This window comes from Trachurus japonicus, chromosome 3, assembly GCF_045865225.1.
Source record: "Trachurus japonicus isolate A0001 chromosome 3, Traja_1.0".
NCBI lineage: Eukaryota > Metazoa > Chordata > Actinopteri > Carangiformes > Carangidae > Trachurus > Trachurus japonicus.
In genome coordinates, this window is record NC_140909.1 from 40,123,780 (window position 1) to 40,151,078 (window position 27,299).

General features: G+C 40.6%; 1 protein-coding gene across 2 annotated transcripts in view; it reads left to right on the plus strand.

Annotated features, from left to right (window-relative positions):
• map2k5 (mitogen-activated protein kinase kinase 5) overlaps nucleotides 1–27,299 on the plus strand; it is a 100,821-nt gene that overhangs the window by 12,573 nt on the left and 60,949 nt on the right. Inside the window, exons 9-19 of one of the 2 annotated variants that reach the window (XM_085772666.1) lie at nucleotides 8,047–8,086; nucleotides 8,191–8,259; nucleotides 8,632–8,713; nucleotides 10,451–10,512; nucleotides 13,074–13,122; nucleotides 13,235–13,308; nucleotides 14,404–14,454; nucleotides 14,554–14,625; nucleotides 16,076–16,105; nucleotides 20,845–20,871; nucleotides 21,216–21,248. In XM_085772666.1, coding sequence (XP_085628792.1) covers nucleotides 8,047–8,086; nucleotides 8,191–8,259; nucleotides 8,632–8,713; nucleotides 10,451–10,512; nucleotides 13,074–13,122; nucleotides 13,235–13,308; nucleotides 14,404–14,454; nucleotides 14,554–14,625; nucleotides 16,076–16,105; nucleotides 20,845–20,871; nucleotides 21,216–21,248 — 589 coding nt within the window. Of the gene's footprint in view, nucleotides 1–8,046; nucleotides 8,087–8,190; nucleotides 8,260–8,631; nucleotides 8,714–10,450; nucleotides 10,513–13,073; nucleotides 13,123–13,234; nucleotides 13,309–14,403; nucleotides 14,455–14,553; nucleotides 14,626–16,075; nucleotides 16,106–17,761; nucleotides 18,047–20,844; nucleotides 20,872–21,215; nucleotides 21,249–27,299 lie in introns of those variants that run through there. The other variant, XM_085772657.1, reaches the window with a different exon arrangement.

Consider the following 27,299-nt stretch of genomic DNA (forward strand, 5'->3'; position numbering starts at 1 on the left):
AAATAAACTGCACCTAAATCCTTCTATTCTTTTCGAAAACGCAGAGGAAATCTAATCGTGATTTTTTTTTTGTTCATGATTATATAATTCAAATGAACTTTGAGCGGCTTCACCGTACATATTTCATCATCATATTTGGGTAAAGTCTGTCAATGACTTACCTTGTAATTATATAAAAATAATATTGGTGTACAACCTGAACACATAATATAGCCAAGTATAATACAGTGTGGTATAACAGTATTAAGGCCTGTAAAATTAACAACATTTGTCTTAATTGTGTGGGTGTCCTTGAAATTAAATTGGTAATTGCCTCCCTGTCACTTTTATTATAATTATTTTGTCAGAAACTCCAAATATTCGATACCACTCTTCCCTTGACATTAACTTTGATGTATTGCTGCCGTGTTGTAAGTCAGTCAGCTACTAAAGAATGGCATCTTGCTTAAGTGTCCACTGTGCTTTATTCAGTTTGGCTACATTCTTAAATAATTACAGACAATTTATTATAATTTAACCAAAGCACACCCTATGTATAGGAGACTGTGGTACTGTATGGTAAGCACACCCAGTCTGTCATCACAAAAGCTTCACTGGTTATTGGGGGAGTTTCTTAAGAGGCTGCACAGGAGAAGGACACACTGAATGTTACTGTAGCCACCACTGGTGTGTGAGCATAGAATACAGTGAGTGCAGACGTGTTGATGCATCCTGCTCCATCAATACGTGTTCGGCCTCGACCAACTTTAACAATTCATTTTTAAAGGTGTTCAGAAAAGAAAATTAAATTTGATCCCACTATTGGTGTAGTCACTCATCTATCAGACGATGTAGCCCAAACTGTGTGCAAGATTCTATTTTCGAGTAAATCCGGGGTGAAAGTGGGGTCGATTTTTTTCACATTGGATAATGCAGGCGCACAAATTATGCGTCACGTTGCTCACGATTCATCAGCCAATGATATCAGGATCTGTCATCCGTCAATCAAACGTCTGAGGAAAACGAGGGGTACGATGGAGGAGACTTGTCCACCACCACCGACACAAACTCTCCTCCGTCCCTACTCCACTCTCTTCCAGATCCCGAGCTAGCTAAGTTAGCAAGCTATAAGGTAGCTAGCTTACTAGCTAACAGTTAGCTACGTTAGCTAAACACACTGGCACACACACACACACACACCGAGCTGGACAACATCCAATCAAATTCCTTTGAAACACTGTGTCCTGCCTGGTCCCGCCCCAAACATAGAATATCCCGCCCGCTGGATAACGACCAATCAAATTTGTTTTCCTTACTCGTGTAAACTTGTGCAGAAAGTTGTGGAAGGAGGCAGGACAAACAGGACAAACGGCCATTTCTGAACACCTTTAATAGCAGCAACAACAGCTTATGAAAAATTCCAGTGACACTTTTTTATCTCAGTCGGCAAAATACTGTAGGCAAGTGTATTCATGGTAAACTAGCCAGATCCATGTTTTCAATATCATGCTTGCACATGCACCGTTTCTCAAAATGCAGCACACTTTTTCCGAAAACCATTGAAAATTAGTATTTAAAGTTCTAGGTGCCCACTATACCTAACAAATGTTGCTGTATTGAGCAGGAAATGAGCCATTTGTTTAGAAATACTGAAAGGCCCGGACAGGGTTCCTGCTCACTAGGAAATCAATTCTCAGTTCTCTTCAGCCTCTACCCTTTGCTCCATCTTATATTAGGCTTATCACGTTTGAAAAGCACTACCAAAGGCTCCCCACCTTTTAACCTCTTAGCCCATTTATGACCCAGAGCCATTTAGACTCAATTGGATGTTACCAACACCTCAGCTCTCCATAGCCACACGTTGACCTAGCCATCCATCACTGTCGGCCTCTGTTTTTTATTACACACTCTCTCAGAGGTCCATCTTGTCCACCAATCTAACCGACTCTGTGGCTTATAAATACAATAACAAGGACACAAAGGCTATTTTTGTGACTCATGGATCCAGCTTTGCAATTAAAACTAGCACACTGGCCTAGCTGTGACTGTGATGACATCCACTTAGACACCCTTGGTTGTCCTTTTAATGTCTCAGCCCATTCTCACCATTGATTTTAGTGTTTTACCTCATTGATTAGACTCCATATTGAAGGGCCTAACATGTTTGGTTAAATGGTGGTAACCTGGTATCTCAGATCTAGATTTTTTTTTAGCATTGTAGTTAATTGCTGGCATCACAGTGCCTATAACACACATTTAGAGTGAATGTTTAATTGGTGTGATGCTAGTCGCTTTTCATATTCATTTTTCTTGTTTTTGGTAGATCCACTGTGACCTCTGAACAAAGAAAACAGAGGTGAAGGTTGTGGTGACTGTTTGGTGCCGCAGCTTTAATTTGGAGTTAAGTTGTATGATGTACTGTATGCCAAAGGGTGAAGATGATAAGGTACTCCTTGAATGCTCCATTATATAACATCTCTGCAGTAAATCCAGCCTTACTGAAGGTTATAATGTTAAGCTAATTACCAGCGACACTCACACTGTCACTTTCAGTCATTATACCCAGGTTGTTTAGTAGTACACAGTTCAGTGTCAGTGTTTCCATAAAGATAATTTGTTTATTAAATTGGCAAAATAAATCCGGAAAGTCACCTTAAAGACAAAGTTGATTTGCTTCATAATTAAAAATATGGTAACACTTATATATAATATTATATTATATTATATATATAACGCTTTATTTGACACCTATCTCTATAACGCATTATAACCATACTTATGAGTTATAATGCAGTTATAGCACTGTATAACTAGAGTTATAAATACTCATAAATGATCATAATGCTTTGTAACAGAGGTCTTCAACAGGGGGTCCGCAGAGGTACTGCAGAGGGGTCGTGAAAGTTTTGGTTGAGGGAAAAAAAAATATGAAAAAATGGAAGTTATGAAAAAAAGATCCATTGTGAATATAGGGGTGTTCCCTGCAGCTGGATTTTTACATACAAGTCCTTTGTTTTCCTATAATATAGGTGTCAGGTGAGCCTTTGTATTGTATCCGATACAAACACGGCGCACTGTCTCTCTCACTCTCTCTGGCTCACATGCGTCTCTCACACCCCCTCACCCCCCTCTAAAATCAGCCCAATCGCGGTCGCACGTGCACACACACGGTGCTCCAGTGTCCGCGGTGTTTTGGGGGGGGGGGCACTGCTTTGTGTTCTGTCTTTTTATGGTTTAGTCATGTAATTCTTTCATTGGTGCAGTAGCAGCGTTCAGTTACCACGAGCGTAGTTGTGACCTGTTGTGATCATAGATGACATGGCATAAGTCCCTTTGAAATATAGGAGTCCCATGACCAGCCAGACTACTAAAAAAAAGCGTGACTTATAGTCCAGAATATGGCACTTTTGGCTGGCACTACAGAACCAGTTAAATATAAAACACAATTTTATACAATATATATAGGGTCCCCGATCCATCTCTCCATCAGTTTGGGGGTCCTTGGCCTGGAAAACGTTGAAGACCCCTGCTTTATAAGAATAATCACAACACACAATAAAGCATTTTATCATGACTTATAAGGTCAGCTATTACAATATGTTATAATTGCTAGTAACTTGCTGACAATGCCCATTGCCTATTATAAATATAGTTATAATGTGTTATAATTGGCTTATAAACGTGTATAACTATCATTATAAATACTCATAAATTGTCATAAGGCTTTATAACAATAAGCATAACACATCATATAGAATTTTATAATAAGGTCAAGTATTATAATAGAGTTATAATGCTCTATGATGTGTTATGCTTATTGTTATAAAGCCTTATGATAATTTGAGTGTTTATAATGATAGTTAAACACGTTTATAAGCCAATTATAACACATAACTATTTATAATGCATTATCAATGTGGGCAATGGGCGTTGTCAGCAAGTTACTAAGAACTATAATGCATTATACGGTAATACTTGACCTTATAAATCATGATAAAATGCTTTATAGTGTGTTATGATTATTGTTATAAAGCATAATTGATCATTTATGAGTGCTGTAAAGTTATAATAACTCATAAGTATGGTTATAATGCGTTATAGAGATAGGTGTCAAATAAAGTGTTACCGAAAATATACTTTTACTGTAACCATTTTGAACACCTTAAAAGGAAATGTAGATACAAATGGATATCATTTAAAACCCTAGGCCTTTTTCCTATGGTGTTGAATATTCCAACAACTAACTTGTGAGTTATAGAAGTAGTTTGTACAATTTCTTGTTTATGGGTAGACTAACTATTGGGCTAAATTATATCATGATTCTGTCTGAATAAATTAGACCTGAAACCTGGGTCTAGAAAATACATTAACTTTCGAAAAGGGACATCTAGTAATTCACAGCCTCAAGCTAAATTATTTTAAAATGAATGGTTTCTAAAATAATTGTGTAGTCAGTATTCACTGTAGGTTAGAGTGACACAGTTCTGCTCCAATTTATTAATCTTTTTTTGGTTTGAATGGAACATGATATGATTTATGGGACACACATTAAAAAACCAATGTATGCAAACAAGCTTCAGACGCCTGAAGTAGCCACTGTCCATACCTGGTGTTATCAGTGTGACAGTGAGCAAGTGCCATAGAGCAAGATTATCATCATCAGCAATCATTGTCTTTATGAAAATAGATGTAGTAGGATGCCTGCATTAAAAATGGTTTCAAATTACGAATTCATGCAGTTGAGAATTTCTGACCTTTTTTTTTGCTGCTTCAGACGTGTTGGATATTTTACAAGCCTTTTTGTGTACATGCATGTCAGCCTCTAGGACTGTGTCTGTCCGTGCCAGTCAAGACAGCCATTATGGTTGTGTCAGGTGAGACGGTCAGGGAGAGAGAGGCGGCCCATCCTCCATGTGGCAGTGTAAACATACCACGTTAGCCCTGATCCAGGAGGCCAGTCTCTCCAACTTCAGAGACATCGAGAGAGGCCCTATGAATACTGCATGATTGAGCTTTTATTACAGAGCGAGCTGGAGTGTAAATAAGATCCAGGCAATGGGGCACGTTTACTGGGGTCAGATCAGGGGGAAGTGGCGGGGGGGTGGCTATGTAACCTTGTCCCCACGTCTCCTGCTGTCACAGGCCTGTCACTGTAACTCATACAGGGACGCTCTGCCCTGAGGTGGTCAAGGACAGTCTGACGATAAAGCTTTAACCAAGCAGTAGTCACACTACATCTCCACTTCTAAAACATGCCAGCCCTTAAAACACTGTTAAAACTTCCACATATCGTGTTTACGGTATATCATTTAATTATCATCATATACCCAAAAACTAAACTAGAACAAACACTCAGAAAAAACTTGTGCTCATGTTATAACTCATGTAACCAGCAGTTAGGTGTATGAAGCCTTAGGATGGGTATAGGCCTATCTGTCAGCGTGCTGCACTACTTCTTGACAACTACAAGTTGTTTAATGTTGCGACGCCTTGGTTTAATGCCTTTTTCAGGTTGCCTTACACGCACTACCTGCCCAGTCAGTATTTAACATGTCTACCCCTGCGATCTTGCTTCAATTAACATCCTCATCTTAATTAAGAGGCAGCAGTCATGCTTAACTGATATTGATTGTAGCTTAAAGGAAGACCGAGACGTCAGAATGGAAACAAGGCCATCAGCATTAATGTGAAAAGAGCTCTGAGAAAAATATGACACTTAAAAATAAGAAAAACACACTAATACTCTCGGGGCAAAACAAAATGACATTGTGCAGTTAACTGAGAAGAAAGAGCAGGATTTGCTCTAATAACTATCTAAAGTCTTTTGCCTGTCACATTTTTTGTTTGTAAACTTTTACAAAGAAACGGCAGAAAAAGACTTAAATGGATAGTTTATTAAAAAACATAATTACTGTGGATTCTCTAGCCAGCTTGGATATTAAGTTTCGATCATTTCTGAAAAGTCTGTAGTTTCTTTTTGACTTCAACAATCCTGAAACTGTTATCAGATGTGTAAATTACCACTTGCATACAGCATGGCATACCTACAGACCAGTGTTTATTCCAACTGTGGGTAAATACCTGACATGGCACTAATAGGTGTCATTAATTAAAGGCCTGGGCCAGTTCAGAGGTGTCTGGCCAAGGAGCTACTTGATACTCTTAATCTAAGATGCATTAATCACACCTCGCACCATACACATTTTCTCTGCGAGGCAGGCGGACAGGTGAGTAGCCAGGTATCACATTCACCAAGCCTGCCTGCAAGCTAGCCATCCCTCATGACGTGCACGGCCCCCGCCTCATCCCCATCACCTGACAGCTGTTGGACAGTGTTCGTCCTTGAGGATTGTATGTTGAAAGGTCTAGAGGTACCGTAAACTAACCTTCAAGGACTGTAACTAAAGCCGACGTTTGGCATTAAGGACTTTGATAATTAAATCATTACTGGGACGGTCTGTGGCTGCTGCTTTACCTGCAATTCAAAACTCTGTCTGGAACACCCAGTGACTAAGCTGAACTGGATCTGGTTTTGGATGGTGACCTTTGACCTTTTGAGGGAAATGACAGGCATCTTTTTTTCGTATGGCTTCATACTCGACTGCTGCTCAGAAATTCCCAGCCCTGTGGAGTTTCAGGCAACTTTTGATGCAATTTGTGAATTTTCATCTCTGTTTTATTCTGAAAGTACAGTTACATTACCCTTTGTGCGTATGAATAAACACTGGATTCACTTGTATCAATTACCACATGGCATATAAATGTATGATCTCTAGTGGACTGCAACAGGTTTACCAGTTTTACCTTTATTTAAAGGTCCATTGTGTAATAATTGGCAAAGTTTTTGCAAAATCTGAATATACTACCCATGAATAAGTGTATAATCGCTATAAAATCAAATTTGTTTGGTTTTCGTAGCCTCATAATTATTCTAGCAAGGGTCTTGCTTTAGAGAGCGTGTGGCTATCTTGCGGCGCCATGTTTGTACGGCAGCGGCAGCACTGTAAATTAGAATCTGAACACCGTTTTCCCCTCATTTTACACACTGGACCTTTAACTCTTTTGGGAGTAAATGTGCACAGTCAGTCTGTCACACCACTAATGTGCTGTGTTTGCATTGAGTTTTTATTTCTACAGAGCATTATCAGGGTACCAGACTACATGCTCTAGCATTTTTATTTATCTGTTAAGAAGCTTATTCCAAGTGTCTGACAGCATAGGACCCTTTCAGGGCCAAACTTCAGGGTCATTTTATGGGGCCGAGGTGGTTGGTGTGAATTCCATATCAGGAACCATCCCGGAAGGACAATCACCCAGAACTTTTATGGGGTTGAACGAGTCCCTGTCACAGGGTAGGTATTCCGAGCAGCCCCAAAAAACTCCCGGTTGGGGTTGAGGTTTACTCGGGTATACACAGCGTGATGCAACAGCAACAGAACCTGCAAAAAAATGGAATTCTTAGAACTGAGCCAGAGAGGAGCATAGCAAGTGTCTACACAAACAACAACAACAACAACAAGAGCAGTAACAGAAGTCAAGATGTATGATAAGTGAGCAGACAACAATCAAAACTGTTGCACAAGGATTACGTTGCCTCGAGAGTCCAGCGGGTCCTACTCTGCAGTGGAGACACAGGCCGAGTGAGAGGACGTTTCTTTAAAGTTCCTCCCTCTTAAATTTTACCAGGAACTTCCTCAGTGGAAACGCGGCTCATGATTGTGAGTTCAGCCTTTACAGATCCCAGACAACCTGCTGCAGGACTCCTTGTCATTCTTGTCGCTGAAGACAGTTTCTTATGACTGCTTGTATGTTTTGAGATGTTGCCTCGGTGCAGAGAAGAATTGTGTGATGGATAAGAATCTAGACAGCTGAAGTATCTAAAACTTTTGCACATTACCGTATGTTGTGATCAGTGCTACGAGGAAAGCTGAGAAGAATATTAGACTGAAAGACTTAAATCAAACTAGACCAAATGAAAAATAAATGACAAAACCCATGTTTCCCATCTACTCACGCAACTGCTTTTTATCGTTTTGTTTCATATCATCTTCTTTTATCTTCCTCTAGAGCGTACCACATTCACGGCAAGCGGGTTTTAGCTGTCAAGGTAAGAACTTCTTTTCATATGGATGATATTATGGATACCACTGACCTCATCAGATGATATTCACAGCTTATTAGTGTTGTTTATTAAAGGATGTTTCTTTACAGGTCATCCCACTGGACATCACGGTGGAACTACAGAAACAGATCATGTCAGAATTAGAAATTCTCTACAAGGTTGGTTTGGATTCATTACATCTCTTTGGAAACGGTTTCCCTTTGTTGCTTTCTTACCACGTCTGTGTTGTTAATTAATCATGAATGTAGCTAACAAAGTGTTTACAACATAAGAAAGGAATCAGCACTAAATGGACATGCTCTCTCTTAACCAAACAAATGAAACTCAACAGTTGATAGAAGTATTTAATATTTGCTTTTGAACATCTGCTGCAATCATTTTAATAATTACTTGATCGTTAGAAACTTCAAATGTTGCATTTTGCTCAAATTCGCTTGAAGATTACATATAAGCAACTTCTTTTGTATCAGATAAATACTGTATTTTGAAATGCTCTGTAATAATCACAGTATTTCCTCTCCTGATTGCAGTGTGATTCACCGTACATCATCACTTTCTTCAGCGCTTTTTTCGTTGAAAACAGGATATCCATATGCACAGAATTTATGGACGGTGAGTTTTTCCTGTAGCTTAAGCCAGCAGATCACACGTGTGCGTTTTGCTCGCCACAGCTGCGTAGAGGAGACTTTGGGGACCTGTCGACTGTCTCTCGTCTGTGTCTCGTCTGTGTATCCATTTTCACTTCTGCAGATCAAGAGAACGTCTCATCTTTGCGAGCTGCTTAGCATGTGTGTGTGCTAAAAGCTACAAGGGTGCGATAAACCTTGACTTAAGTGCATCTGTAGGTGTGTTTGTATGCGTGTGCTTGGATTGGTGTGAGATGGGAGACTGCCTATGTTTTTAAGGTGTGTGTGCTTGTCCGAGTGTGTGTTAATGCAGTTATTCCCTTGTTTCACACATTCGGCAGCTTGTCAGCAAAGTCTGTCTAACCTCTGAGCACACTCTGACTTTATGAAACTTTTCTGTGATCAGTCATTTTCAGTTGTACTTATTTCCATCAGGGAACAAATCAATGAATGTGTTGGCTTGTTTCTCCTTTTACTAATATTAGAAGGAATACAATTTGAGCAAATGGATTCATAACAAATGATTGTGTAGACTTAGTTTATTTTTAAATACAGCTGGAACCTGTCAAATATTAGGAGCACTAGCAGCTTTTCGGAGAATTTCCACATTGATTTGTAAAATGTTTAAAGTATCAGGCTTCTCTGTCGTGATCTTCTTTGGCTGTTTTCTGAGTAACTTGTTATTTATTGGGGTTTAGACAGTCACGCTGCACGTCAGTAAAACACTTTTTGCTTCCAGGATAAGCAGCTACTGCCATGAATGGTTGTCTTCACTTGTTGTTCTAATTTTGGAATACTGTATACTGTACCAGTCAAAAGTTTAGACACCTTCTCATTCAGTGGTTTTTCTTTATTTTATTTTTATACATTCTGCATTGTAGATTCATACTAAAGACATCAACACAATAAAGGAAACACTTATGGAATTATGTAGTAGACACAAGTGTTGTCTGTCATCTGAGATGGAGTTCAGATAGTTTGGGATGAGTTGGACCAAGTGCAGGCAAAACAGCCAACAAGTGCTCAACACCTCTGGGAACTTCTTCTAGACTGTTGCAAAACGGTTTCAGGTGATGACCTCATGAAGCTGATGAGAGAATCAAGGCGTGTGCAAAAAGCTGTCATCAAAGCAAAAGCTGGCTACCTTGGAAAATCTAAAATATGAAACATATTTTGACTTGTTTAACACTTTTGTGTTTACTATCTAATTCCACATGTGTTCCTTCAGAGTTTTAAAGAGGAACTAGGCAGGATTTGTGCCCTGTGGTTATGCTACATTTTTATCTTAATTAAACAGCTCTGGAGTAATTGTGATTAACAACTACAAGACTTGTGACTTGTTGTGAGTGAGAATGGAGGCTCTCTGCCTTCCACCTGGCGTCTCATGGCTGAAAACCAACCTTGCAACATCAGTGTAGTACCTGGCCGCCGCCCCGGTGTCCCAGCTCTGGTCTCTGCACGGCGACACAAACGCGCTCCATGCTCCGGCAATCTTTTGTTTATCATGGTTACGACTACAAAAATACACACGTTGTAACATTGTATATGTTATAGCAGTTTTTTTTACTTATTTTTTTGTCAGTTGTAAAGATGAGTGTGGAGCGTTATAACCTGCAACCTGCCGGTTACTTGGGTTTGTGTTGTGCCAAAGAGGCCATTAGGGAGATTAGTTAAGAAAGAAGAAAGAAAATCACTTCCTTAATGAATAATGTGTCTTTTGCAGGTGGCTCTCTGGACGTGTACAAACGAATTCCAGAGCATGTGTTGGGGAGGATCGCAGTGGCAGTAAGTTTGGATGAAATACTCAATCTCCTGATTAGTATTTAGATTAGTGAGTGAAAAGCCTTCAAAACAAGAAGGGCTGCTTTCTGGGGTTGTAAGACCTCTAAGACCTTTCAGTGTGTAATTTATTGGAGTGCAGTTGTCTACGTGTGCGTGAAAGTTTTCGCTGTGACCTGTTATTCATTTGTTGGATACAGAACATTTTTGCTTAAAAAAACACGCTCATTTTATTAATGAATTGAAAGAAAAGAGAACCACAGGTGTGAAATTTTCAATTAGCCTCTATTGGGTGAAGTGACGGACAAAGTCGGCGTGTTCCCCTTATTCTGACCCGCCTTCCTTTCTCCCTCCTTTTCTGCTCTCAGTTAAAATCCAGCATTTTGATAGAAATGGCCTTGAAGTTGATAAATGCGCGTCTCTCTTCCACACTCATTACCCCCTCTCCTGTCTCTGCCTCCTCTTTTCTGTCTCGCCCCTTTAACTTTGTCCGTAATCAAACAATGACAGCTATTTAGTCAGTGTTACTTCTAATTCACAGCTTTCCCTCCTTTCCACTGTCACAGTTGTTAATTATCACAGAAGGATAAGCACCCGAGAGGGTGTGAGTGAAGCTGCACGCGCCGGTTGCTGCGATCGCACCTTTTGAGGCAGCAAGACTTCAGAGAGCTTTTGTGCTGTCTTAATTTTATCTCAGGGGCTGTAATGCACCAGGGATGGATGGCAGAAGACCAGGCGCTTAAATGAGTTCTCATATCCCATGAATGAACAAATCATCACAAAGCAGTAATACAAGTTGGAAGTAAGGAGAAATATAATGATCCGTCCAGCTTTATGGAGTCATATATACGAGTGTGATGAACATATCACTTACTGTATGAGGTCTGCGCTAACGTGAAGAACAAGTTCCATCCTCTGTTTCTAACTTAAAATCATGTCTTTCTGATTCCGTCTTAACAAACGCAATGAATTTCTTTCATTGTAAAAGAACTGTATCAGAAAACCAAGCCCCAGTAGACTCCCTCTTGACCCAGCGGAGGGAAGAATCAACCTGGGTGGAAACATTTTAATTGTCGTCTTCTTACATAAATGGCTACCCAAATTGACCAGAACTGAGGACTGGAACCTACAGTCTACACTAGTGTGGTTGATATGCCTAAACTGTAATCAGTCAATCAATCAAGACTTGTGCAGTACCTGTTGAAAATGTGCATGTGTATATACGGTATTGAATTTCCCATATTAATTATAAGGAAAGAGACATGGCTATGTTTGAGAACAGACGTGCTTCAGTTGAAAATCACGAACACTGGCGATAACATCTACCGCAACAGATTTGAAAACACCAAAACGTTGTAAATGCAGAAAAACTTCTTTGAGACATTGACAAGTTACAGATTTAATGACCATCCACAAAATGCAATATGCCCATTCCTCAATTTTTGATTTGAAGTTGATGACAGTTGTTGAGAATGTTGTTGTTGTATGATCCTCCAAACAGGCTACATCCAAACACCTCAGGTTGCATATGCAGTGATGATGATCGATGCTGCCGTGTGAGAGGGGGAGTGGCTGCAGTTGCAAAAGCCAAAGTGTGTTTCTTACTTACTTGTGACTACGAGGAGTTTCGGAAAGCAAAGTGTTTACATTTCCCATGAGCCTCCACGCGCACAGACAAAAGCGAAAACATTTGCCAAAAATGTTTTCATTGATCAAGAATGAAAGTTGGAGGTTGGAAGACAATTAGATACCGTCATAGTTCCGACCATGAACAAGCAAAACTTCTTGGAGTCTCTTTAGTGATATCTTTTGCATTTCTTATCCAAACAACACCAAACTCTGCACTGCAGTCAGTCATTGCCATTGGCAAGACACCTGCACAGTTTAAAGTCAATCTGGTGAACCCTTAGAGAGCTATGCAGTTAACACAGACAAACGGTCCTTGCATTTAAAGATAGATGTTTTTTTTCCCATTGTATATTCAAAGGTAGCCAAGTTCAAATACTTGGTACCTGGTCTGACTGAGCAGAAGAACGTGTCCCAAGAAGAGCACAATCAGAGGGCATCACACTGGTAAAAGTCCACGGTCACAGTCTACAGACCAGAGAGATGCAACCACTGCCCAGAATGCAGCTCTCGCTCCGTAAACCCATTCTCTCATTAGCAGCGACTAGAGAACTCCTGCACCACTCCTGATTGCCAATCCGAGAGCAGCATCAATACGACATTAGGCACACGTGTGAACCATTACAGCACAGCAGCATCCAGAGCCTTCAGCATCCTCAGCATTTCAAGATGAACCTCGTCTAACCCCGCCCCCCCACGGCCCCCGAGGAGCTTCCCCCCACCTCAGTGACATGTGCACGCACCACGGTGGGAGGGATGATCAGTTCCATTATCATTGTTCATATCTGCTCAGGACATGCTGGTCAGATGTAGCCGCTCTCTCAGAACAGTACAAGGCTCAAGTCTTGTGTTTTTTCTAAATTCTAGATTAAGGTCAAGTGTGCTGGTTGAATGTTGTCGGAATTCCTGTAATATATTTTTTGTGTTGCCTCTGTCTGTAGGTAGTCAAAGGCCTGACGTATCTGTGGAGCCTGAAGATACTTCACAGAGGTGAGTAAGGAACCGCGTAGGCTCATGTTATTAAAAAAAAAAGAGCAGAGTTGATAAAGACACGCCGCAGAGTGCTGATGTTGCAGTTCTATCAAGCAGTTTGTCTCCGCAGATGTCAAGCCTTCCAATATGCTGGTGAACACCCGAGGACAAGTCAAGCTCTGTGACTTTGGTGTCAGCACGCAGGTACACTGATTTGTTTGTGTGAGCACTGTGTAGAGAGAGAGAGAGGGGAGGGGGGGGGTGGAGGAGAGAAGAAGAAAAACAATTGTCTCCAGCTGCACTGCCAGACCTGTGCAATCTGTCTGTGTGCGCGTGTGCTGGTTTGTGTGCATGGATCTTCATGCATATGGTCAATCTGTCAATCACTGCATTCAATTTCAACTCAAAACTATCAGCACTGTCCCAGGGGTCTTCCTCTCACATTAACTCCCCCCCACCACCACCTCCATTGTTCTGCAGCCTCCAAAAAAAAAAAAATCACTTGTTATAATTATGACCCGCACACACACACACACACACACATACACAACAGCAAAGCCTCATTTATATGTATTCAGTAGACGTGGGGAAGGCGTAGGTAGCAGACAATAGCCTGGTCCGTTTGTGTGCGTGTGTGTGTGGCAGTGTGTGTTTGTAATGTAATCATCAGGGACAGACCTTCAGCATTCCCAAAAAACATCAACCCTGGGGACTCTGTCTCCCATTTAAACACACACACACACGCGCGCACTCCTTCTGTGGCAAATTGTTATTCATGTTTAACCTCCACTTCCGTAGAAGCTCCAAGGTGAATTTTACACCTTGTATGTGTAACACTAGCAGCATTGCCTCGTTCTCTGTCTTTTTAACTGTGTGTTTGTGTTTGTCTCTCTCTTGCACACATACACACTCTCTCCCTCTCTCACACTCAGTAGGGCACGCTGAAAAAAAACCCCCCAAAAAACACAGCCATAAGGGAACAGACAGTCATTATCACAGTCCTGTCATTGATGGCATGTGCCATTGTGTCCCCACACGCACACACACACACACACACACACACACACACACACAGATAATGTCTCCTCGTCTTACTCCTGTTCCGTTGTGCAGGGATTGGGAGCAGCCCAAAATATCAACCTGAAATGTCAGTACATTTAGGTTATGTAAGCTGGATCCACTCCCATCATATTACAATGAAATGATGACACTAAAAAGGAGATTATGCTGCTTATTACAGCTGGTTGAATATTAATATGATGCTTAATTATACGCTCATTTACTGTTATTCTCCTGCAGTTGGTGAATTCTATCGCCAAGACGTATGTGGGAACCAACGCGTACATGGCGGTGAGTGACTGCTTCATTTCAGTCTTATGTCAAATCATTTCAAAGTTCTACCGGAGAAGAAAAAAAAAACAATTTCTGCTGTTTGTTTTTGCGCCACAGCCTGAAAGGATATCTGGAGAACAGTACGGTATCCACGCAGACGTCTGGAGCGTGGGAATCTCTTTCATGGAGGTACGACAGTGTATATATATATACCCTCATTCTGTACCTGCTGTTTGTGCATAGAGAGCAGTGTGGCACATTTATGTCTATGGTACTAAATTTAGTGAAAGTGGTCCATCTATTTGTAATCACACAGTTTTCAGACAGGAGACAATACTCTGTCTTTTTTTCTGTGTGTGCATCCATATCTGTGCTCATCTCTCCCCATAGAGTTGATCGACTGCTTGACTGACACCCTGCGTTTTCAAATAACATTTTAATTTCAGTATTATACTTCCCTGGTCTCTTGTCCTCCCACTGACACTATTGATTCTCCATCTGTTTCTGTCCCCAGCCCCTTCACTTAGCCCCCCTCTCCCCCCCCTCCTCCACCTGCAGTATAACAGATGATGTGGCCTACTGCCTTGCCTTTGTTTGTCAATAATGTTATATCATTACAATTATATCAATAATGGATGAGTTCACACAGAAGAGGCCATGTCAAAATTATTGACATAATATCTGTGATAAAGATAGAGTTTTATAGCAGTGGACCCCCCTCCCCCGCCCCCGTTTTCTCTAGTTCTAGCTGTGACTGTGTGTATTAAGCTAAATGAAATGTCTTTGCTGTCCCCCTCGATGTGGATTGATCTTCAGCCTACTAGTTGGTCTATTTATGTTCAAGGAAATCCTGTGAGTGTTTTGACATTTTAATAACATAATGTTGCCAATAAGCTGCCCTTGACCAAGATGAAAAAATGCTCACCCCGGGTGTATTGTCAAATGTTAGCGAGGACTGTCACACAACCCCCCGCCCCAAGCCAAAATAACAGACATGCACACATTACGTGCAACCGTCCCACAATCCTGTCCTCCTTCTCTTTATCCCTTTATTTTGCTCTCTGCAGGGGGTCATCGTGGGGGGGTTATTAACTAATAGCTGATGTTGTTTGATGAAGTGGTGTTATCAGCATGTGGGCACTGAGCTTACCTCAAAGACTGAAAGTCTCTCATTCTGCACGCATCAGTGGCTTAAGCAGCATTCTCCCTCTGTGCCTATAAGAATTCTATACAATTAAGACAATAGCACTGGAGAGACATGTATAGTACTTTAATGTTTGTCTACATACAGTATACTGTTGTCTGGAGGTGCTTACTTTATAAGGAGCACCTGCCTGTTTAGGTGGAGTCCAATCCAGCAGACATGTAGGAAATTCTGCCTTTGTGAGGTAAATGATTTGTCAGAGAGTTGTTGACTCATCTTTAATGTCCTTTAAGCCTATTATTTCTTGTTGAATCAAGGACCCCCCCACCCCCCACATAAACAGTGCACAGGCTAAAATGGCCCTCATTACATTATTATGACATTTTGAGGTATTTACAGATGTTTCCTTATTTCCCAGTATTTCCATTCTTTCAAATGTCTTCGTAGGAATCAGAAGGAATACTGTTTTTATACTGTTCTTTCTTTTTTACACAGTTGGCGTTAGGCATGTTCCCCTATCCACAGGTGAGTAATTTCCATTTTTGGTATTGGTAATATGGCTAAGTCTTTCTCTTTCTCTTTCTCACTCTAAAAGTTGACTTTTAAGAAGGAGCAGATTCTTTTTAGCATATTAAAACCATATCCTTAGTGATGAAGCTACAACGTGTGTGCTGCATTTTAAATTTGATTTTTCTTTTTTTCTCTTTTTTTTAAAGTATATTTTTGGGGCTTTTTCGCCTTTAATCGATGGTAAAGTCGAGAAAGAAACAGAAAATTGGAGGCAGAGAGAATGGGAATGACATGCAGCAAAGGCCACCTGAGTCGGGATTCGATTCAGTATAGCCTCTGCATATGGGGCGCCTGCTCTACCAACTGAGCTAAACAACAGGTTTTATAATAAGTCCATACTTTGATTTTTGTGAAATATTTTTTTAGAGACTTTATATAACATCAGGCGCTAATCATCATTCATGCTTCTCACAGACCTTGAATGTCTGTTGACTTTGAAATAAAATTTCATCCACACTTGTTTCAGCATTAATTGGTGAATATTGACGTAGAACTTTAACTGTCTTAAGTTCATGGGTTCATGTTTTCCTTCATTACACGAAGATAAAATCCTGCTCAAATGTAATTGCCGACCACAGAAGTGACTTCCCAATCCCATCAAGTCTTAATTAGTCCTTTAAGATGGGTTTATCTCCCCAATCCCTAGATGAGCAATCTGAGTCTGGTTACCTCAGGTTACCTCCTGGCCACCCGCCGTCATGAAATGTGAACGGGAAGATTGTGTCTCATGAAGAGTTTGTTCCTAAAACTATCTTATGATTATGTTTAAAATATGCTTTGGAAACCTTAAACATATCATACCAAAGTTATCATTTATGATTTCTACTCCAGCACATAGACACTTTGACCTTGTATGGTTTGATGAACTAGAAAATGATTCAAATCTTGAGCGGATTCTGCAAGTTGACACATGATCATTTTGTGTAATTGTCCTGCAGATGTAATGTATGAAACATTTGGGCTGCTTCTTCAGTCAAATTAAACTACAGAGGCAGCAGCAGGGTGACGTAACCAGTCTACTATCTGCTCAGAGCTTGCCTAAGTGACTGCTTCCTCTCCGTTTGCCAATTATTCCTCCTGAGAACTAATTTACTAAATGTTTCATTTGGATGTCTCAGCATGTATGTGTTGATTTTTTTTCTTTTCCTTTTTGTTCATAGGTGTTTTAAATGTTAGTCTGAGTTACTTCTGAAGGTGTTATCCCATATATGTTGGCTGCCGCATTCTGAAAGCAACATGAGTATTTTTACAATAATTCATTTAGCACCTGATTGCGTACTTCCATGGTAAACAACCATCTGGGAGACACTTTACAGCCATGACAAGCTCTTCACTTATTTTAGGTGTTGATCATTAATTCTTAAGCTACTGCAAAAGTTTGTGTTTAAGGGAGCAAAGGTGTGTTTGCAGCCCAGGGCCTGCTGCTCCTTCCTTCATTTAATGCTCGCTGTAACACGTTAATTGTGTAGTTTTGCGAAATGAATGGTGGTTTAGTGTAAACTCAATGATATAAAGAGGGTTGACAAAATATCAGTAGCTGAGACTCTCCACTGTCATGCAGCTTTACTCATCTTAGTGTTAATTTTCCCCTAACTCCATATGGCACTGCAGACTTTTCACCTGCAGGCTGTAGCAGAGTGGTGTGGCGAGAGTGCTCGGATCCAGCTCGTCAGGCGCAGCCAGCCAAAGTCCTCGGGCCTAAGCTGTCATTTCTGCAGACGCTGGCACAGCTGTCTGTGCAAAACTCCCCTGCTACACTTCACAGAGAACATTTTAGTACAGACTGAGGGAGAAGTTGGAGGAGATGAAAGAGAGAGAGACTGGAAGGGAAGCAGCGGCATCTTGAGTTTTCACTGTAGACTAGTGGAATATGTAGAATAAGTTGTTGAAGTTGAATTTGGCTTTGGGGCATTCACGAGTTGCACTTTTGACAAGCTAATTTTAGGTCTTTTATTCACCCTTTACATCCTGTCGAAGTGTGTGGCTTTAATTCCTTGATGTTGTTTAGTTGATGCATCATCTCTCCTTCGTTCTTTTGTGTGCGTACACACAGTTGACTCATCATCTCATGTTTGTCAAGATTAGAGATGGTCTCTTTAATTCCTCTTCACCACATGTCGGGATTCATTTGTATTCTTTGTCAGGAGTTAATGGAGTTTTTTTCACGGCTCGCTCTGAAAGTCTTTGAAGACACCAGACCTGATGTGATGTGTATACAGCCGCCAGCGCTATTGCTTCTGATTGATTTGTTGTCTTTTTGTTTGCTCTGTGGTTGTTTTTGTTTCTCTCCATTTTTTTGTCATATTTTCTCAAATTTGAATGAATTTCTGGATGAAATACTATGTCAGTTTTTTTTGTTGTTGTTGTTGTTTTGGGAGCCTGTTTCAGGGGCTTAGATTACACATCACTGCATCCATCAAACACCACACACGCTTTTGCTTTTGTTGCTTCATTTTTTTTCTCCTCAAATGAAATTGAGAGGAAATGGTGCCATAGTACACAAAAAATGTTTGCTGTAATTTTTCTGCACCATATGCCAATTTCATAGTCTTGATCATGTCTCCCTTTAGGACACTGGTTGAAATGTCCCCTCAGTTTTTTGGACTTCCCTTTCAGCCACAGACTATATGAGAAAAATATTATATATATTGTATTTTAACCACATCTGTCACTTTAATCATATTCATACAAATAATTATCAGGAGGCCCTGTTAGAATAATGCACCACGTCTGGGCAGCCTACTGTATGAATGAAGAGTTGTATTTTACTCAATAGAGCTTTCTCATTCATCAAACAGATCATGCCTGCCTATATTTATCAGTTATTTCTGTGAAGCTGACAGTTTGTTGGATGTTTCTTAATGGCCTATTAGTAAACTGTTGTTGACCTAATCATAAAGAACAGCACCTTGACATTTACACCCCCCTCATAATGTTTGTCGCCATAATGGCAGCGTGGGAGTGCCCCTACCTACACATAACCACACCAAGCCCATCAGCCTTTGTTGAAATTGATGGTTTTGTTGAAAAGTCTTTTTTAACTGTTGTCTGATTCCTTACCCTTGAAGACATGTCTTTGAAATTCTTAAGGAGGGAAACAGCCCATCTGATCTTTTAGAAGTGTTCCTCTTCAAAAGAGAAGAAATGATTTGGCATCCAAAAATTGATTTTCTCACTAGTTATTTATCACACTGAGCTCAGTGTGATGTTTTCAGATGACGAAGAAAGCCCTGACGCGCTTCACAAATGATCACAGAGTCACTGGAGTGGCTTGCAACAGGCCTCTCCAGCTCTACACATCTACAGTCATCATTTGGTTATTGACTCACAGCTATTTACCCTCTCATGCACAATCCTTTATAGACTGAATACAAACAGCTGGATGCAGCAAGAACACAGCTCCTCTGCATGTCAAACATCACATTGTTTGTTGTTCTTAGATCAAGATGAAGAAAAGCCTAATTGGGACATCATGTTTAAGTATAAATATCATCTTAAAACCATGTTTACCCCCAGGATGAACAGATCATGAAATGTCTACCAGATAATCAGCCCACAGTGGTGAGAGACTGTTAAGAGTGAAAGATGGGGAGGGATTATTAAACATCTCTTTTGATGTGTGGTCAAGCTACCTAGTACAAGAATAAGTGCTCAATTATGCTTGAATAAGTTAGCCTCCCTCTATCCAATTTCAACCCCTGTAGCAGCACGCAATTTTGTCCTAGTAATTATTTCAGCACAAATTAGTTTTCCATAGTTGCCTTTAATGTGTCTGAATCAGGCAAAACTGGATATAGAGGCAGTTTAAGAGTCTCTTGGTATTTACAGAGTGGGAAAACCTGTATTTAATTGAGTGAATCAATAAGTGCTCTAATGCACTGTCAAAAGACTTGGAGAAATGAGCAATTTATTTACCAAACATTATTAGACATTTAGCTGAGCCCGGGCTTCGGCCTTATATCATTCAGGTGAAATGTGGTGATGTTGTCAATTTGGGGTTTTGGGAAAATGATTGGAGTGGATTCACATGTTTATGTTTCACAGTAGTGTCATACATGTGAAGATATATTTTTTAGTGGGGTTGTCCACATCTTTTAAATGAGAAGTTCTTCTTCTTGCACATATTTTCAAAGTAATGAGTCATTTACTACATTTTAATTGTCCACTTAGAGAATGTAAACTGTTTAATTTTTGAATCAGATTTTATTTTCTGTTTTGTTTCTCCTGTTTTATTTTGGGTGTTCTTGATCACTTTTTCCCTTTGTCCAAAATGATAGATATTATTAACCTTGCTCTCATCACGTGTTAAGGTATCTTACTTTGTCCTGGTCCATTTATTGTCAGAGCCACACCTGTGAAATAGACCCATTTAGTATTCTCATTGCAAACCTTGCTCATATTGTTTTAACAGTTGTTCTACATCCTGCACGTCTCGATAACCTGGAGGGCAGGAAAGTACAGCTCTTAAGATCAGTATTAGCAGGTCTTTTACCCCCATTCTCCACAAATGAGAGCAAGGCCATTAACATTTGTGTGTTTTCATTATGTAAATGGTGTTAATGTATACTCACAAATTGCCAACACAAAAGCAATAATTTTCTCCTACTGATCATAATGTGTCCAAGTGTATCGTCTTGATTATGAAAGGCTAATTACATACTGCCTCATCTCTCCTTCTCTGTCTTGCCCTGCAGATTCAGAAAAACCAAGGATCTTTAATGGTAAGTTTTACTGCATTAGAATAGGAGGTAAGAAAATAGAGGTCTCCCACACTATAGTCATGTTACTCTTGGGTGGCTCTCTCATTTGAAAAAAAAAATTGCATTGCAAATTGCATTTCCGCAATGAAATATTAGATCATGCTTAAACTGTTGGTATTACATTAGGTGCCATTATGGAATAATAAAAACATTCAGAAGGGGAAGCAGGGCTTTGTCTGAGCTCGCTGCATTTGATTAATCTAAGTAGATACTTTTTATCACACTTGATTTTCCCTATTGCCAAGAAATTCCATGTAGGCTGCCTTGTTTTTTTTCTTCATCTCTCTGTGTCTCTCTTCTTTCAGCCTCTCCAGTTACTGCAATGCATCGTTGATGAGGTGAGTCGTCGTCTTATGTGCTTTTGCATCTAAAGTCAGTCCTAATGGCCCGGAAAGCTTATATTTTGTTTCCTAATGAAGCAAACCACTCAGGCGGCTTTGCTCCCCATTCATTCAACCCTTCACCCTATGCAACTGCCTCAGGCAATACACATATGCACACGCACATTACTGTGGAGGTTGGACCCATCATGAGTGACACACACACACACACACACACACACACACACACACACTTGCCAAACACAGCTATGAATTTGGTATACTGTAGAGCCAGTACCAAAGCAGATAAAAATGATTTTAACCAGGACTGTTGTCATGACTGCACCAGCTGTACCATACACAGCCCAATGGCACATACATCGGTGTATGACAAAATTGGTTGTAAAGGGATAGTTCAACATTTTGGCAAATTGGCCTATTGTCATAATCCCTATAGTCATAGCAGTAGGTTCGTCACCTTTAATTGTCGGTGCAGGCTATTTTTAGAACGGCGGAGCAGAGCCGCGAGCTGCTCAGAGCTACACTACGGAGGCTAATGGAATTTCTTGGTTTCCCTCATCAAACTCATCAAATGTTTTTGAGGCAAATGAAGAGACTGCTTGCCAAAAAACGGCCCCTGACCGGAACGTGCATCAGCGGTTTTGCATGAATTTACCTCTAAAACAACTCTGTCTCGTAACGTTCTGTTATTATCTCATAGCGTGGTGAATGTGCAGGTCACAACTTGTCCACCAGAGAGTTTTGGAGTTGTTGGATTGTGTATTTGATGAGTCTGATGAGGGAAACCAAGAAATTCCATTAGCCTCCGTAGCGTAGCTCTGAGCATGTCTGCTCCGCCGTTCTAAAAATAGCTTGCACCAACAATTAAAGGTAACAAACCTACTCATAAAACTATAGGGATTATGGCAATGGGCCAAAATGTTAAACTATCCCTTTAAGTGATATCTGGTGTATTGATCATTCCCTTGTACATTGATTGCGCCTGATTATGAATTGCTTTTGTTTTTCACATGCATGGATAATCACTTGAAATAACAAGAACTCCAGGCTGCTGTGCAGAGCTACCACACCTGGAGAGTTTTTGGTTTGATGCATCTTTTTTTGTGTGTGTGTGTCTGTGCACGGACGTGTAACCACACTCGCTACATGCTGCACATATTCTGCATTTTCATCATCACCTTCCCCTTCACTCTCTTTTTTTTTGCTCAAGTGCTGACATGTAATAATAGCAAAAATGCCACAACACCTCTCAAGCCTAAACCAGCTCCCCCAAGCCCCCCATCACCAGCCATATCACACATTAAACATACAATGTCACTTGTCCTTAACTGCCTATAGAATGGCCGTAATTAATAATTAAATGCTTTTGGTTGTAATGGATTGACCCGGGCTGACCTGTTCATTAGTCAGCGAGACGGAGGCATCACTCAAACTATTTTTCCTGTGCCCTTTGCCGTCTCCCCTTGAGGCGAGAGAACACTCTGTTGTCCCTGGCGATCAGCGCCGCCTTACTGTCCTAGGTAATGCAGTGCTTTAGAGGAAGAGACAAGAGGATAAGCACTCACAAAGACGAAGCCGCTGAGTGAGAATGCAAAGGTTGAGGACTGCACTAGGGTTATACACTCACAGAGCACATTATTAGGAATACCTGTGCACTTATTTGAGCAGTCATGTGGCAGTAGTTCAATGCACTGGAGAGAAAAACTGAGATCCCACCGACTTGGCAGTGATTGTTGGGATTGTTTGTGGCAGACGGGCTGGATTGAGCCATCTCTAGGACCAACAGAAGGATTATGGTTACTCAGATGGATAAGCACTCGTTACAACTGTGGTTAGGAGAATAGCATCTCAGAATGTATAACATTGCAGACAAGGGGCAGATGAGCTACAGCAGGAGAGAGAAACATAGTCTGATTCATCTAGATTTCACAGATCGTTGGATCAGAATTTGGAGTCAACTGCATGAATCCATGGACCCAGGCTGCTGATGGTGGTGTAATGGTGGTGTAGGAAACCTTTTCCTGGCACCATTAATACCAATCAATCATTGCCTGAATACCGCAGCCTTTCTTGACCATGTGCATCACTTTATGGTCCACAGTTTACCATCTTCCAACAGCCACTTTGAGCATGATGTACATCAATGGCCAGATCTGAATCCAGTAAAGGCCTTTGGGATGTGATAGAACAGGAGATTCACAGTATGGATGTGCAGCTGTCAACTCTTGTGAAAAAAAACAGACATGCGCTGTAATCATGTCAACATGGAGCATAATCTCAGAGGACTGTTTCCAACATCTCAGGCCATCAAGGCCTGAGGCCTCGCCAGTTTTGGTGTGTCGCTCACTCAGTGTTTACACCCAGAAAAGTTCTGAATCTTTCTTCACAGTTTTCAGATAGTTTTAAGCATTCAACTTTTCATTTTATTCTTGTTTTTATTTTATGTCTTGGATGATTTAGTTGTTATAATTTAAAGCAGAAGTAAGTGATATATTTGTGTTAATATAAGTCTTAAATAGTTATATCTTCCGACAGCAATCACTTACATAGAGTGTTTGGACCGAAACAGGGGTCTGTCAGTCACTCTGCTCTGCTCTGAGCCGAGGAGAAAACATTTCTCGTATCCTACAGTTTTTATCCAATGAGGAGAGAGAACGGCATGCAGGGCTGTGTGTGCAGCCAAGGGATGCCGTGAATGTGGTGACGTAGGGACGAGGACTGTTATGGTGCGTTCAAGGCAGCCCGTAACTCGTGCTTTTCCGACCTGTGAAGTTGTACCAGTTCGATCTGGTACGAGTTCACGGGTCGGAAGTTACGAGTGGCCGTTATAGTGCACTTTCACCGGTAAAACAGGTCGGAAAAACACGAGTGGGTTGCCTGGAACGCTACAAAGTCGTAAGTTGTGACTTGAAGCTGTACTTTACGGTTTCAAAAGCCTGCCTGGAACGCAGCATTACCCAAAACGACTGGATCGCTTACTTCTGCTTTAATGATTTTTTTTTTGGCCAACCAGTGAATCATGTTTCTCCATCTGAGAATCCCTGAGCTACAGTGGTTAGTACAATCACCTCACAGCAAGAAGGTTCCAGGTTTGAATTTGTTTTGCATGAGTTTGTGTGTTTTCCAGTGGCAGCCTGTCCAGGGTGTGTCCCACTCTTGTCCTGTGTAAACAGGAGAGATCATCTCCAAATTAGATCTCTGGGTCTCAGGTTCTTACCAAGTCCCAGATCTGAATCTCAACACAATCATGTCTTTGATCTCTGTAGGAGGTTCCTTTCTACATCATAGCTTGGGTTTTTAATGAATATTGCCTTATATATACAGTGTATGAGTATATACGGTATGTATGACAGATATGTGCCTTTACATATCATATCCAATCAGCTGAATATCCCACAGGTGAATTCCAATCAAGGTGTAGAAACATCTCAAAGATGATGAAGAGAAATTTATAGCAAAGGCTTGAAATACTTGGGTTTGACTATACTTTCTGAATGTGTATGTCTGTGATGAGGGTGAAGTAACACCCTAGCTCTTCTTCTTTTTTTTCTATCAGACACAAGCACACAGTGGCAGAGAAAAGAGAAACACAATAAATACCAAATAGGGTGAACAAAAAGTTTAACAATAAAAAGTCTTACCAAGATTCCGAAATCATTTTATGTGAGTATATCCTTGAAAGTCATTACATCAACAAAGAGAAGCTTAACAGAAGTCACATCTTACAGATACTTGGACCCTTGGACGGGTCAGCCAAGTAACAAAAATGTTCTTGCTTACTTAATGGTATCTGGCTTTGCAGATTCAGTCAACATCCCAACACAATGGAGCTGGATGTAGTTTTGATGAATAAAAAAAAAACATTTTCAAAGTTCAAAAGAAATTTCTCATTCTAGAAATGAAGAGTTCTTTTCCAAAACGCTATAAATCCATTTTAATAGTTTTCCAGAAAATGACATTTTTTACCTAGACCCACCCATTTTGTTAATATTCAATTTATCCTGTTAAAATGATTGTTGGCTCAGTCTGGACATGTTGAACAATGATTATTAAATCAAACAACAATATTGTTGATTAAAAACTCAAAGTTTATTTTATTTTTTCTCAAAACGCTATAAATCCACATTTAAAAAAACAAAAATTGATGGTTTCTGTCTTGAAAAACCAACCAACATGACATGAGAACATCACTGAGGTGCTGCGTGTCTCTGTGTGTGTGTGTGTGTGTGTGTGTGTGTGTGTGTGTGTGTGCGTGTGTGTGTGTGTGTGTGTGTGTGTGTGTGTGTGTGTGTGTGCGCGCGTGCACGTCGGGGGGAGGGAGGGGGGCGGTAATGATGTCTGTCTCTTTACATGTTAAACAAAGAGAACTATGGACTATGGAAGTTTTAATAGTCAAAATACAGACGCTATAATGATGTGAGCACATGTTGCTGTAAACAAAACTACGTCTTTGCTGTAAAAAAAAAAAAAAAAAAAAAATCGATCGTTGATACGGAGGACACGCGGCGTTACAGGCGGGGGCGGGGCTCGTACGGTATGTGGGGGCTGTGGGGGTATACTTAACGGCACAGTGTCCACCACATAAACAGATACAGTAATTAACACAGAACCCAGAAACTACTGAATGAATGACTGAAAACAGACCTGGGTTCAGAGCACCACCATGTTGGACTGCACGGAGCTGCTCATAGAATTCTGAGAGAGGGAGGAGATGTCGCGTTTTGGCTGAAAATAGACTTGGCGCTTATCGCGGTTTGGAGGGAAACTGCATCTTGCGGTGCCTTTTAAACAGGGAAATGTAGCGATTTGACGTGATACGTTGATGGAGCAGTGTAATAGGCTCAGTACACAGCAAAATGGCGTGACAAACTCATTTTTTTTAAATTTGGCGTTTATCGCGTTTTGGAAAAGAGCTCTTCAAATATCTCCCAGTTTGTCCTCAGTACAAGCTGTCTACATTTTTCAAAATGGCCCTTTTCTTTGGTTGAAAGTAGGAATTAAAACAGTTGAATGCCTACCTCTGGGATGGAGCCACAAAAGAAAAAATATTACATTGTGCGCTTAACAAAAGCAATATTTATTGCCTATGTAGAAACTCCTTTTATCCAAGGCCAGTCCACAAAGACACGGAAGCAGGTTCAAAGAGAACATGGAACCCTGAATGAGGAGGGGAAAAAAATCAGTCAGCTTGGTTGGATTTTCATAATTCGGCCGAGTATTTGGAGAAAGACAATGGATGCTGTAACCCTTTGGCTGTATAATAGCCATATGAGATCATTTTGATGGAGTAGATGAACACAACACAGATTCAAGTCTTAAGTTGTTCTCAAGCCAAACGGCAGTGCCAGGGCTTTTTACCTACATTGTATGTTTAATTTCATACAATTTAATTAGTCTATTATTTAAAGGAGAATTCCGTCTGTTTTTGACCCCTAAATCAGTGTTGGGGGGAGCAAAAAATGCGACTAAAATTGAAGCAGGCAAACCGGAGTTACACCATGGCTACCCGGCGCAAGTGATAGCGACAACGCTAACCTATGGGGGCAATTTTTTCAACCACAACAAACACTCAAAAAACAATCAAATATCTATGGTACATGACTGGAATCCTTACCAGACACCACTGAACTCATATAGTGTACAGTATAAACAGTATAAACTTCCTGGAAAGACATTACTATCCAATCACAGAGCGCCTGCTCTCCCCGCCACAGAAACAAACACTTTTTCCTTGTTGTGATGATTTCTTTACAAATATAAACGGTCGAGCAGTGCAGTGGTAATGTCCAAAATATCTCAGACTGTTTATTTTTTGCATCAATTTCAGTCACGTTTTTTGCTCCCCCAACACTGGGTGACCATCAGGAAAACAATTTAGGGGTCAAAAATGGCCGAAATTCTCCTTTAAGTATATATTTCATCCAGCCCTTCAGTACATTCAGGACACTGCTGATGGGAGTCCATTTCATGCAGGCCCCTTCTTGTTTTAATTTTTTCTCTCTTTGTTGCTCCTGATTGGTGACGTTGTTTCTTCACCTGCAGCCTCAG